The 14,745-nt window shown below is 38.0% G+C and overlaps 1 protein-coding gene across 1 annotated transcript in view; it reads right to left on the bottom strand.

The window, feature by feature from the left end:
* The window catches only part of LOC139450519 (uncharacterized), a 29,179-nt gene extending 14,669 nt beyond the window's left edge, over window positions 1–14,510 (bottom strand). Inside the window, exons 1-3 of the mRNA XM_071232254.1 lie at window positions 14,437–14,510; window positions 4,469–4,641; window positions 2,243–2,307 (exon numbers count right to left, since the gene is read on the bottom strand). Coding sequence (XP_071088355.1) covers window positions 2,243–2,307; window positions 4,469–4,641; window positions 14,437–14,464 — 266 coding nt within the window. The 5' untranslated portion in view covers window positions 14,465–14,510. The remainder of the gene's footprint in view (window positions 1–2,242; window positions 2,308–4,468; window positions 4,642–14,436) is intronic.
* Window positions 14,511–14,745: the final 235 nt, after the last annotated feature.

Below are 14,745 nucleotides of genomic sequence, written 5' to 3'. Positions count from 1 at the left end.
TCACAGTATGGCATTTATGACATATGTATCCATTCTCTGTCAACTAAAGTTCCTTTCAAGGCGTCAATAGCGGTAATCTGACCGTGGTTGCTGTTAATAACGGTGAGTTGTGCGATCTTCAGATCGCTTCACACACAATTTCGCCCAAATTAATTAAAACAATATTAAAAGGAATTTTGAATAAAATTAATAAAATAAGTTACAAACATAAGTCCACATATACAAAGAACACTTTTTATAGCCAGACAGTGTAATTACATGACTAATTTGCGTACTTCAGTATGGATTTGTTGACATGGTATTTCCGGTGTTATGTGCTCACAGCAATGTCTTTCCATGGGGGAAAAAACATCAAAACTCATTAATTTGTGTATAACGCGCACCCCCTTTTACACAGCTGTGTTTTTTGGAAAAAATGTGTGCACTATACGGTAGTGCTAACTAATGTATGTGTTATGAGAGTTATCACCGGGTCCTTTCCCTCCTTAATAATTACACACTACAAGATACAACAAAATGTTTAATAACCTAGACCTCCTCTGCTTTTATCAGGAAACTGATCCAGAAACTGATTTCAGCCTCGTGTTGAACATATCTATACAAAAGATAAGAGACGTAGGGGACTGCGAAGGTAGTTGTGCAGTAGAAACACGACACATTTTCTCTTTCATACACCAACATTAATATTTTTTCAATACAAAAGCTAGCTTCACATAATTTTTTAATAGAAATACATGTAGATTTTTCATATTGACATAGGGCACTCATGAAAATAATTAGGTTAGGTGTGCCTTTGGAATTAAAGCATGCCAACAATATATAATTTTGATCACTGCGAAAAAATCCTTTCACCAAGAATAGAACAAAGATGTTACAAGTTGGAAAATGTTTCCCTTCCTTCTTCACTAAGATTGATAAAACGCTATTTAGTGGGTTTTTCAGGCACCAGGAACTGTGCCATCAGCACTAAGTCACAAGGAATGTCTAACACTGTAAACCCACAGTGGTGTTCCCCAATCACAACACTTTGCCACTTGACGTGATGAAGTAAATGACAACTCTCAGGTGTTGGGTTCTATTCAAGCAACACACTCCATGACACACTAACTCAATAGCCATGATGACCCTGGTATTGAGCCCGGGGTAATGGGGGGGATACTTGCATTACCATGATAAAGCTCTGCCACCGTACACACGGTCGCACAGGATCGACTCCCAGCATGATGTATCGATTCTGTCACCAACACAGCAACCTAGTGAATTACGCCCCCCACTCACCCCCCCAAACCTGATCTTCACACACAAACATAAATAAACCAGCACTGTCTGCCATGTCAAGCCAACACACAGCTGCAATAGCAAAGTCTCAAAACATTGTCTGTATATTAACTAAATCCTGTGTAACGCGTACAAAGTTGAAAAAAAGCCCACTCCAATCTAAAATATATTCAAAATAGAGAAGCTCACCCAAGTCTTTTGATATCAAATATATCAACACGAGTCGAAAGTTTAAAACTCTTATTGACGAGTGTTGACATATTTGATATCAAAAGACACTTGGGAGAGCTTCTCTTTATCAACCAAAACCATTCTTCCGACTTTATTACTATGTACACAGTAATAACTTGTGTGCTGTGTGTAACAAGTAGACTTAACACTGTCACAGAGGTAAGTGATGTCACTTGATTGTGATGTCATGGTAACCGATGGCATCACAATGGCCTGCAAAGCATTATAATGCAATTTTATTGCAGCAATATCTCCTTGGAGATATTGCTTGATCTCGCCAGTGGAAGCCATAAATAGAAGCCATAAGATAAATTAGAATGCCCCAGTACCGGTAAATACCCGGTAAATGCCCCTCCAGTTTCCCAACACATGGGTACATTCAAATAACACTAAGAATAATAAATGATCCTTACACCGACTTAAACCGGAACAAGTACAGCTGTTGAATCTGACTTGTTTTAGCCATTCATCCCCAAATAATATAATTAAAGCAAGACTAGTCTTGACTGGTTTAGTGATTCTGCAAAACCCAGAACAATGAACAGTAAAATAATCATCCAAAAAGCTATGATTTGCCGTTAATTATGACTTACTGCAGAATTTACTGCAGAATATTGGTAATTTTACCACAGAATCTTTTTATTTTTATTGCAAAATTTGTATCGGACATATTTACGAGTTATATACAGAAGGTCTATGTCATAACTATATGTGTGTTAGCATCAGAACTCACCTGTTGACGCCATCGTGTGTCCTCTTTAACATTGCTTCATTAGGATCTGCTATATTCAGGTTCATCTGAAACAAACACCAAACAACATATATATGAAACAAACAACATGTAGACAATTGCATGGGGACAAAAAGATAGGTAGCATCTGGAATACTGTTTTTGAACAATTACAACAATTGTCTCACTGAACAATACAATTTTGCGTCTAGCCACACCGAAGGCCTGACTTCAATTCCCAAATTGGGTAAAATGTGTGAAGCCCATTTCTGGTGTCCCACTCACTCCTGGATAGAATAGGTCTTCAGCAACCCATTCTTGCTGTAAGAGGCGACTAAGCTTGTCAAAAAAGGCGACTAACGGGATCAGGTGGTCAGGCTCGCTGACTTAGTAGAAGCATGTCAACGATCCCAACTGCGTGGATCGATGCTCATGATATCAATCACTGGATTGTCTGGTCCAGGCTAGATTATTTACAAACTGCCGTCACATAGCTGGAATATTGCTGAGTGCGGCGTAAAACAACAAACAAACCAACACTCACTCACTTCTATCTATCAATCTATCCATCTACCTATCTATTTATCTATTATTCTGACTGTCTGCAAAAGCCCTGGGCAAACTGGCCACCAAATTGGGTCATCATCAAAAAATAAATGAACATAAAATTATTCAGCATTCTAGTTAAAAAATTTATGTGTCATCATTCCAAAAGTTTATTGACTGAACTAGGAAATCTTTTTAAAATCTTTTTTTAAAGACTATCGGTAATTCATAGAACAACCCACCATTACTTAGAGGGTTACAGGCCGGCAAAGCCACATTTCGAAAATAGATAGCCCAAATTGATGTGGCTCTCGCGGCAATGGTTATGGTTGCGTGTTTGTATAATGTGGCTCTCGCGGCTATGCTGTCAAAACATGCTTTGTGATTCTAACAGGTTACCGTATATAACAAAACAAGTCTTGTTTTCTCATTTTTTATTCAACAAGGATAACATATTCATCATTCCAAAAATTTATTGACTGAACTTGGAAATCTTTTTAAAATCTTTTTTTAAAGACTATCGGTAATTCATAGAACAACCCATTACTTAGAGCTCTACTCAGAGTGTTCAAAGGATTAACTGTCACCCATTAAGTAATGTTGAAGATCCTTCACCAAGGATGAAGATTTACAAAATGAGTTTACTGTGGCAGATATCTGTAATTCCTTGTGGTTCATAGGTCAATAGTAAGAAATTCACACATTTTGAGGACCATTTTTATTTCAACACAATCAAATAGTCCGATAAAATAAAACCAAAATTCTTGAAACATTGTTCATAAGATTAAAAGACTACAGACATATCAATAATGTATTTATAGTTGACACTTGTTTGGCCTGTTAGAATTTCATTCATTCTTCACATTTTCCAAATATTACTGTATTTGAGGGCCCTCTCCAAATTAGAAATGAGGGGCTCTTATTAGAATATTATTTTGGTGAAAAAAAAGTTGAAAGATATATTTCGTGGTTTATGCTGACAGCCTGAAATGTTATATTTTTCTAGATTTTAATTGCCCATAATTAAGGGTGCATATAACACACGAGTGCGAATAACTAAGTCCTGTGTTCATTGATCAATCGGAAGGGGTGCTAATTGGGATTGTTCACAAGCCAATATATTAGCAAATATCAACGTGGGCGCTTATCACGTCGAATACGGTAAATGTCAAAAGCATGTATACAAGAGCTGGGAGAGTAACTTGGGTACTCAGGTCAGGTGGGTCCTGAATAGGATCCGCGAAGTCCTGTGGGTCCATAGTGTTAGTCACCTGATACATTGTTAAATGAGAATAAAATTCCATGGTTACACCACAAGTCCCTAATGTAGCATTTATTCTGACTATGTACACATTATTTGTGACTTTTTTGTGACAAAAACATTTTTTGTAAGTATAAAGGTTCAGTCAACTTCAGTGTACACATGATCAGATCATTTCATCCATGTATTGAAATAGTTTTGGCCAGGGCTACATTAAAACAATTCTTAATCACACATTTGGACCAACTCTTGAGACCTACAGCGGGTAAACGGGTAGGGTCGGGTAATAGAGGGGTGGGTACCCGGGTAGTAAATGTGAACTGATCCCAGCCAAAAAGTATACATGGTACATCTTATAAAGTAGTTAGAGCTGAGAGGGCGGTTTATTTATGAGTAACAGTTTCATGTGACAAAGTGCCTACCTGCAACAGGGTGGCCCCTGGGGTCGACTTGCCTCCGACCTCTGACTTCCGGGAGGGGGTGTGAGACTTCCGATTGGGGCTGGAGCGCAAGGGGACAGAACTCCGGCGAGCCTTGTCAGGGAAGCGGCCTGTGCTCATTATCTTGTGGAAGATCTTCTCTGTGGCCTGCAGGTCTGGGAGAGACATGTACGACATGTAAACATAAATTAGCCTCTCTTGTTTCATCAATTGGTTTACAGATTATTCTTTTCAAAAAACATATTGGTGGTTGAAAAAAATATTTGAAAAAAATATTTAAAAATTCAAAAACATTTCTTCTTAAAGTGATCCTGTAAGTATTTGGTTATTTGGGGGAAACAATGCTCTATAGCTCACCTGAATTATGAAGAAATAATGGCTTCTATGTTAAAAGTTGAACTGGATATTCTGTGAGCAATGTTTGCCGACAACATAGCTGATGTCAGTCATACAAGGTGTAAAAGTTAACATCAGATGGACAACCAGGCAACCAGACCATGGACAATATACCATGACAAAAGCTTACTTGACTTTCAGCCAGGTGAGCTAATAAAATGGAACATAACAAGGAAAAATGTTCTGGAGGGAAAGTCAAAGGGTTACGTTCAACCTCTACTTGGAAAAAAAGGACTCTCATCAAAGTATGAAATTCAGGGACACATCGACATGCCCGAGACCTCCAAAATGATTTCTGAGAGTAATTATTCACTAGTATATCGATAAACATCAAAACAAATGAGCTATCAGACAAACAGAGTGGGGTTTCAAGGATTTAAATCAAACTTGCCGGTAACTCGGTAACCATTTTTTACATATAATTACTAATTCCCAACATTAATCATGCTACTGCCGCCTTCTAGTTCTAGGTGCACATGCACTTAACACATTGCCTGTCCCTGATCTATTATTGTCTATGTCACACTGACCTGTGTGGCCACACATCGACACACCCACCCCACACAACTACTAACATGACTGTTGTAACTAGATGTAATCTACAGGACGCCAGGACAAATCACAAAGCTTTGTGTATTAAACAATTTCAATTTGTCTTGGGCAGAGTACCTAAAACATGAGAATGACAAAGGTGAATTTGACACGCTAATCAGTCACACATGCAGACCTGACAGTATCAACCAAACAATCACACTTTCCTTATTAGTAAAGACGGGCGGTCGGGTAGCCAAGTGGTTAAAGCATTTGCTCGTCACGCCTAAAAGCTGGGTTCGAATCCCGACATGGGTACAATGTGTGAAGCCCATTTCTGGTGTCCCCCACCGTGATATTGCAGGAATATTGCTAAAAGCAGCTTGTAAAACCATACTTATTAGTAAAACCCAATAAGTATCCCAGCCAACTTATTATTTCTGTTGTTCTTTTTCGTCCAAAGCGTTGAGTCAATTTGATTGATTACTTGGTTGATTGTGTGTCACTGTAACCCCAAAGGCATCAGATGTTGCTCATAATATCAACCACTGGTTAATCTGGCCCAGGGTCCCATTTCACAAAGCAATCACAGCATGTCTTTGCATGTCTGTGTGTTTGGATTTTAACACAGCAACCAGCAATATTCTAGCAACATGATGGCGGCCTGTAAATAATCGAGTAGACCAGACAATCCAGTGATCGACACCACAAGCAGCAATCCCCATCGTCATGGTACGATGACACATCATTAACCAAGTCACCGAGCCTGACCGACCGACCGACCGATCCATTTGGCCACCTCTTGTGACCAGCAGAGGTTGTTTGGGGCCAGTTCAACCCCTGCTCCCTGTAAGCGTTTATCTTTGCATTTCAATATTTATATGAATCTTAGGATAACAATGCAGCAAATCGCAAGCGTTATTGATATTACACAGATGGCATTTATTACGCTCCATATACTTTGTGAATGAGTGAGTGAGTGAGTACGGTTTTACGCAGCTTTTAGCAATAATCCAGCAATATCACGGTGGGGGACACCAGAAATGGGCTTCACACACTGTACCCATGTCGGGAATCGAACCCGGGTCTTCGGCGTGACGAGTGAATACTTTAACCACTAGGCTACCCGACCGCCCCCCATATACTTTGTGAATAAAATGACATGCAGTGTGCCAATTTATGAGGTATCCCAGGCCACCGGAATATTGCTGGTGGAAACAACAAACAAACAAGCCTACCGACCCTTATATATGTTTTAGGACATGCTACCTGAAACGCAAAGAACTTTTAGAGTCTCGGCAAATAATACAAACTGAACCTGTTGTAGGTTTTATGGCCCATCACACATTCCATAGCCTGTTGAAGTGCATGCAGCTTCAAGCTTACCCACAGTTCATGCACAACAGATTGAAGCGATAGCAGGGTTTGCCTTTCTACTTTATTACCAGTTTCTATCAATGGTGGACAATGTTATCTTGGCTTCCATGTCCATAAACGTCTCTCCTATCAATTATGGCTCTCCTAAATATATACACAGTCAACCTTGCAACAATATGAAAACACTGTGAGGTCGCACTGACCACCTTAGTTAACGTGTATTGTTTAATAAGGCACAATAATTAAAACATAACACGTATATATTTTTAAACACGTTTATCAAAGATTTATCAAGACAAGCTAAACAGTAAAAGGTTTATCAAAGACTTATCAAGAGAAGCTAAACAGTAAAAGTTTTATCAAAGATTTATCAAGACAAGCTAAACAGTAAAAGGTTTATCAAAGATTTATCGAGACAAGCTCAAAGACAGATATTCGATCCCAAGTCTGCAGAAGGTGTCAGTAAATATTCCCAACAGAAATGAAAAATTCCTGTTATTATAGTTATAACTAGTCTTAAGGCCTGCAGGGATGACATGTATTTCACTGATAGCAGGACCAATGAAGGAGAAGATACTTGAAAATGATTGCATTGAATGCAATGCCAAAATTCCTCTGAATTAAGAAAATAGGAACTGTATATTAAAAAATACATTTTGGGGGGGAAAATCCTTGTATAATAGTGTTATCATTATAGATCACATCTCACTTGGGAGGTAAACTAGATAAAGCCTTGTTTAATAGTGTTATCATTATAGATAACATCTCACTTATGAGGTAAACTAGATAAAGCCTTGTTTAATAGTGTTATCATTATAGATCACATCTCACTTGGGAGGTAAACTAGATAAAGCCTTGTTTAATAGTGTTATCATTATAGATAACATCTCACTTATGAGGTAAACTAGATAAAGCCTTGTTTAATAGTGTTATCATTATAGATCACATCTCACTTGGGAGGTAAACTAGATAAAGCCTTGTTTAATAGTGTTATCATTATAGATCACATCTCACTTGGGAGGTAAACTAGATAAATCCTTGTTTAATAGTGTTATCATTATAGATCACATCTCACTTGTGAGATTAACTAGATAATGATTACATAGGAATGCTATCTACATGACTACTGTAAACAGCTTTATTTCTGCGCCGTTAAAATATTGCGAATACCACACCAAAGACAATACTGCGACGAGATATTTTTGCGAGTTGCCGTGTTGAGATGACACCTCGATTACCAAACAATAGACAGCTTCTCTCCGAAGCTAGTTAATCTGAGTTGGCCGGAAAGTTGACCAGTGTCATGAAACCGATTCACGCAAGATGGCTTGTTTCCTGTGTGGACGCAATCAAGCAAGGTTGGGAGAAGGCAGGATTACTGTGAGGCAACAGTGACACTATTTGGTCTGTTTACACTGTCATTTGTGATGTATTGTGTGACCATTCTGCATTCATTTGTGTTTTTAACTTATTGACTAAACTTGTGGTTCTGGTTGATGATTTCAACATTTGATGACGTGTTGCAATGAATAAAGTATGTATGTTTTATTTATACTTATTTTTGCGTTTTTAATTTTTGCGATTGAGTCTCGTTCGCAAAACTCGCAATAATAAAACGGTCGCAAAAAATTCCCTGTTTACAGTATCTACCTGTAGTCAACTACCTGTCTACCTGTAATCAACTACCAGGTACACTAATTAATGGACACAATGGAATGCGCTACTGGTTTAAAAAAAGAATCAGTTTTGTAATGACGCAGACATACACTTATTAAGAATGTTTAGTCTTGTATTCCTAGTATTTCTATAAGGGCAGTGGGGTAGTCAAATGGTTAAAGCATTGGCTTGTAATGCTGAGGGCCAGGGTTTGATTCCTATCGACGGTAATATAGATGGACCATTTCTAAAAGCATCATTAAACCAGCTATCTCACTAGTATTTCTAATGCTTACACTAACATTGCACTTGCTTGATAATTAGATTAGTATGTAGCCTTATCTACCATTTATGACATTAATAATGCTTGAGTTCCTAAAACTTCGGAGAACAACCTGATTCATATATATCTTTTTCACATATTTGATACATATTTTTAAAAATAAGTCAAAAGGGATGGTGCTTAGGTCACAGTGAGTGAGTGAGTGAGTGAATCTGGTTTAACGCCGCTTTTAACAGTTTTCCAGTCATATCACGGCGTGTCAGCTTAATGTGGGAGGAAAGCCCGAAGTGATGCAGGTCTCAGACGTTTACCACTTCAGTGGAACCCACGAGCACGGGCATGGTGCTGACAAACCTAGAAACATAATCGGGGCGAACCAGGATTCGAACCCACAATCATAGGTTTCTGGCGTGCCTTAGGGACGCAACTCTGCACAGCGAATCGCGGCGCCCTAGACGACTGGGCCACCCATGCCCCCTGCTTAGGTCACAACAGACAGACAGTGCAGGTAACATTTCCTACCACAAGTGCATGGCAGAGGTTATATTTGATATAAGTGGAGAACTGGAAATTCTTTTAGAACTGGCTGCAAATCTTTTAGAATTCAGGAAACAAAAGTTCATGAAAATAGTGAAATACACTGCTGGTCTGCATGCAGTGAACTTGCAGAACTAATTCTTCACAATTACCGCTAGGACAGTCACTCATGAGGTTATAATCACAATAAACAGATACTTCGAAATGTTGTTTACTGGATATCATGATGTGAAAAGCCATATACAGACTTTCTCAAAATAAAATACTGGAGCTAATTCTCAAGGTTTTTTACTCTTTGAATTTATCTAATACCTAATCAAAATAATTGAAAATACAGTTTCAGTTTATGATAAAATGGTGCAGCCAATATTATGGTGATGCAACCTGATTAATTCACTAGGTTGCGCTGGTGCAGGTGGTAAAACAGAATGAAATTGTACCCTACAGACTGACAGACAGTTTTATTTGCAAGAAGGCCATCATAGTACAAAAAAAGTTTACAAGTACAACTTTACAGAGGAGTTATTTCTTAAGGGAAGATAAACAAGTGATTAATATAAATATCTAATGAGATATTTCTGTTATGTTAGAAAATTAACAATCTGTAATATCCTGGATGTACAAGTATTAAAAGTAGGAGCAATCTTCTCCAAAATGGCAGCCCATTGACAGGAAGACCTGTTAAACAAGTCATCAAATTGGTTCAGCCGTATATTCTAAAGTAAGTTCTGTTAATAACTACATTTAATATCTGGTTGCCATGGTTGTGTGGCCGTCCCCCTTATTACCAAAATCTGAACACAACCCACTACATACATAGCTGACAGTCATACACGACTAATCGTCTCCTAAAAGTAATCCAACCGAAGTCAATCTTATTCAATGCTGTCCTAATCTACGTATATCCTAATACTCTTCTTAGATACCTGAACATACCTCACCAGTGATGACACTGTTTTACTCCACTTGTACTCCCGCTTGCCTCTGTTTATCCACTAAGCGTCTACAGCACATTTATTCTACTAGTCTTGTAGTTATGACGGCGTTGTCTTTAGACCCGACTGATCCTCTTGTCAATACTGACAAATCCACTTGGAGATTGGATTGTAGATGTGACGGGCTATGTTCCTAACACACAAGCCAACAATGAAGCCACTCATGGTCACTGAACACATATAATCTCCCAACGTACTTACTGACATATTAGGACGTGTACCAAGGACTTGTGTATGTAAATCACTTTTTATAATGGAAACTGATCAGTACTGTCTGTTAGTGGTTGTAAATATTGGCTTAGTGGGGTGTGGTGGTGCATGCTGTTGTGTGGTTAGTTTGAACAGGGAAAAAACCATCAAATTAAGTGCATGTGTCGCTGCAAGCTAGTTTGTTTGTTTGTTGTTTTTAAGCTGCAATATTCTAGCCATATAACCTGGAATCTCCATGAGGTCTGCAAAATGAGTGAGTGAGTGAGTGAGTGAGTGAGTGAGTGAGTGAGTGGTCATTCAGCAGTTGTCTTAAGGTTTTGGAGTAATGATTGAGAATACTACCCATGCAAATCAAACATTGAGTTTATTTCCCACATTTGCACACACGTTTTAGATCCCCAACATTACTGATCAGTTAGAGTTATGATTTCTACATTGATCAGAAACAAAACCATATCATAATAGACATGGTAACAATATGTAAGATATATATATTGAACTCTTATTGAAGTATAAGTGGTTACAGAAAATATTTTCACCTCTATCTGTATGGTTTATACCTACACAAAACTCTAACTATCTAGATGCCTAATGGATGACTTGTTTGATAGGCATTACTTAGAAGTTGGCAGATGACAAGATAGACACAATTTTATGGATAACAACTTCTTTAATACTGTAAAAAGCGACGTTTCGGTATAGATCCTTATACCGTTGTCAAGCAAGACAACGGTATAAGGATCTATACCGAAACGTCGCTTTCTACAGTATTAAAGAAGTTGTTATCCATAAAATTGTGTCTATCTTGCCTAATGGATGATCATTCAGCCAGGGAAAGAAACAAGTACAAACAACAGGTCCCAAGTAGGTCCCTAATAGGGATGGGTATTGGAGGTTTAAAGTGTATCACAATATTTTGCAATGCACAAGGCCGTATTGTGATACATATCACGATGTATTGTATAATTCAATATTTTTAACTCAGAAGCAATCTGATACATTCAGGTATGAACTGAAGTTCATAAATGGAACAAAACAAGATGCTGGTACAACATAATGTTTACTCATTCACTAAATACACAGCCATCTTGGGGCCAAGGATGCTTGCTCCTGGGTATCTAAGGCATTTGGCAAGTATATAACATTAAACACATGATAAAAATCCCAATATGAAATCACCCGCTATATCGAACATGAAGAAATGATATTGTGATATGTATCATGGAAAGAATTAACCTAAATTTACCGATATACCTGTAATACCGCACACCTTTAGTCCCTAATGCCCCATACCATCATGGTTTGTATGGTCCAGATAAATTATTTACGGGCAGCTTGGACAAAGCTGGAAACATCCTGATCAAGCACCCAAGCAGGATTCCAGGCCGGACCAAGTCCTAAGAACCCCTGCTTTCATGATAGCTAAGTAAATTGAGGAATGATGATTACAATGTGTTATTTGTATAACTGCCTCCCAGTGTTGATTGTTACTATTAACTCCTGGTCTGCCAACACTTGATGATATAGCATGTTGCAGCATAAAACATCACTCACTCACTCACTCACACTGAATCAAGTTTGGATTAGATATAAGTAGAACTGGCAGTCAGAAAGTTAAGGCCTCATACATACCATATTTGACCTAATAAGCGCCCAGGGCGCTCTCAAAATTAGAAATAGGGGGCTCTTATTAGAATATTATGTTTATCCTGACAGCCTGAAATGTTTATATATGACAGATATATTTTCCCATAACTGCCCATAATTAAGGGGGCACATTACACACGAGTGTGTATTATACACGAATAAATAAGTCTTGTGTACATTGATCAATAGGAAGGGGTGTTAAATGGGATTGTTCACTAGCCAATATATTACCAAATATTGCCGTGGGCGCTTATTACGTCGAATACAGTATACATATATATATTTTGAACAAGAGTCATCTTGACCTGACAGCTATACAATTAACCAGCCTACAATATAATTGATCAGCCATTCTACACTATGGCTTTACCTTGGTTGTTATATTGATGTGTCCTGGAGACACTCGATAGTAAACTATTGGGATCATAGGCATTTAAATTGAAGCCCCACGGTGATCACCATACCAAAAGCAAATAAAATACAAAGTATATGTGAAGTTTTATGCTTTTTATAGATAATGTTTTCTTGAATTAAAACTTGGTGATTCAGTGACAAAAGTTTTACATTGACGGTTTGAACATTGATTGTATTTCGTTTCAGAACAGAAGTAATTGACAAATCTGTCATGCATGCTCCAATTCACATAGTTTCAATCAATACAACATCCATACTCTTATGGGACTCTCTGGGGATATTATTTGTGTCCATCCATTATCTTTGTGAGTATTGGCTGCAATGGTTTGCACATTCCTAATGACTTAACTATGAAAAATGTAAGGTACGTGTTAGTCTGTCGAACAGACCCTGATACAAATATATCAAAAATATAGCCCATGCAGGTCTATCATGTTTGGCAAGTCTAGATTACTGCAGTATCTGAAAATGAAGAGAGTCTCTGGGCTCCACTTTATTAAACGTTTATTGAGAAAATTGAACAGCTGATTTTTTTCTGTACAATATTTTCATTTCAGAGACTAGATGTTAGTCTAGGTACGTGAGAATGAGAATGGTTTTACACCATTTCATTTATTTTTTTCAATATTTAGGAAATATATCAGCTGGGGACACCAGAAATGGGTTTCACACATGAGGGGAATCGAACCTGGGTCTTTGGCGTGATGATTGACCACTTTAACCAATAGGCTACCCCCCCCCCCCCAAATGTTTAATGAAACAGTTTAGTGGTTAGTCATGAAACTTATAGTTTGTCATCCATCTTGACAGAAGCCAAACATGAAAGGCTTCCAGTGGCAGATCACTTGAGTTCCAAACAAATCAATTATCAGCTCAGATCCAGAGAAATTCTACACGTACCAAACCCTGATAAGTACACACGCTCTCAATGACAATGTTTACACGGTGTATTAAGTTAAGAAAGGGACAAATAGTACTGAGCCTCTCACATGACTGACTGTGGGCTGGTACTGACCTCCATGTCCACCCCGATATGTCAGCCACTGTAAGTCACACATACAGTTCTACCTAGATCTACCTAGTGGGGGAATTAGATTAAATGCACTCTCATGTGAACCAAAATAAGCTTGTTATTGTTGCCTCTTATAAACCAGTAATTGTATTGTATTGGATTCACGCTAGTTTGACATTCATTGATATTAGGAAACTTAGAATCAGCTGTTCACCTTCAGTATGACATTTAACAATAATTATAATTGTAGAAAGTTCAGCTATGAAATGTAACAATGCCAGATTACATTTAACTTATAAACGCTTGGAGGTATTTTTTTTCTGAATGGGCTGTGCAAATTCAGTTTCTTTACTGCTGTCATTAAATCTATATTTTTCAGGTTCATATAGTAATCTCCCTATTACCAGTTAATGTCTGCAATTTTTTTCTGGCAACGTTGATGTAAAATTCTACTGCAGATTGACACATACTTCGTTAAATTGATATTAAGCTAACTGTTCATATCCCTGGCATTACAAAATATAGCATTTTTTCCCACAACCCTCCCTACAGAGGGATGCATTATCCTACTCGAAGATCGATCCTTTGTCATTCGATCGTTGCATTTCTTCCGAACAGCTGACTTGTGACAGACCATCTCTTTCAAATACATAGTCTGCTATACTAACATTCTTTCAAATATATAGTCTGCTGTACTAACATTCTAGGTCTACAAACTCAATACCTACATATCATCAGTCAATTTTCATCTATCCGGTATTATTATGATTAATAGTCAACAAAAATAATATTATCGATACTAATACTAGATCTAGCAATAATGACATAATTATTTACATTATTCTAATTTTCGGCAAACTGACAACCAAACAAAACTAGTGCACCGTCTTACCCGAGTCTTTACGCGCGTAATGCGCCATAGTCGACTTCTCTCCTTTACGCTAAAGGCGCTGTCATCGTAGTATGATCGGTACTTCCATGTGTGCGGCTGACCGCTACCGCCATAGAGCACGTTTTGTGACGTCACGTTACTATGTGTAAACACAAGGGAGTAATCATTATGTTAATTGCACGTGATTTGGGGTGAACTTTCGCCGTTATTGGTTTCTCATTCAACGATTGCATAAACACAAAGTTGTCACTATCAGTCTCATTAAAATCAGATCTTAGTTTAGCGGTACAGCAGTAACACCAACTTATC

This window comes from Haliotis cracherodii, unplaced genomic scaffold (assembly GCF_022045235.1).
Source record: "Haliotis cracherodii isolate W230 unplaced genomic scaffold, xgHalCrac1.p SCAF_10, whole genome shotgun sequence".
Lineage (NCBI taxonomy): Eukaryota > Metazoa > Mollusca > Gastropoda > Lepetellida > Haliotidae > Haliotis > Haliotis cracherodii.
This window is presented reverse-complemented; position numbering and strand designations above follow the sequence as displayed.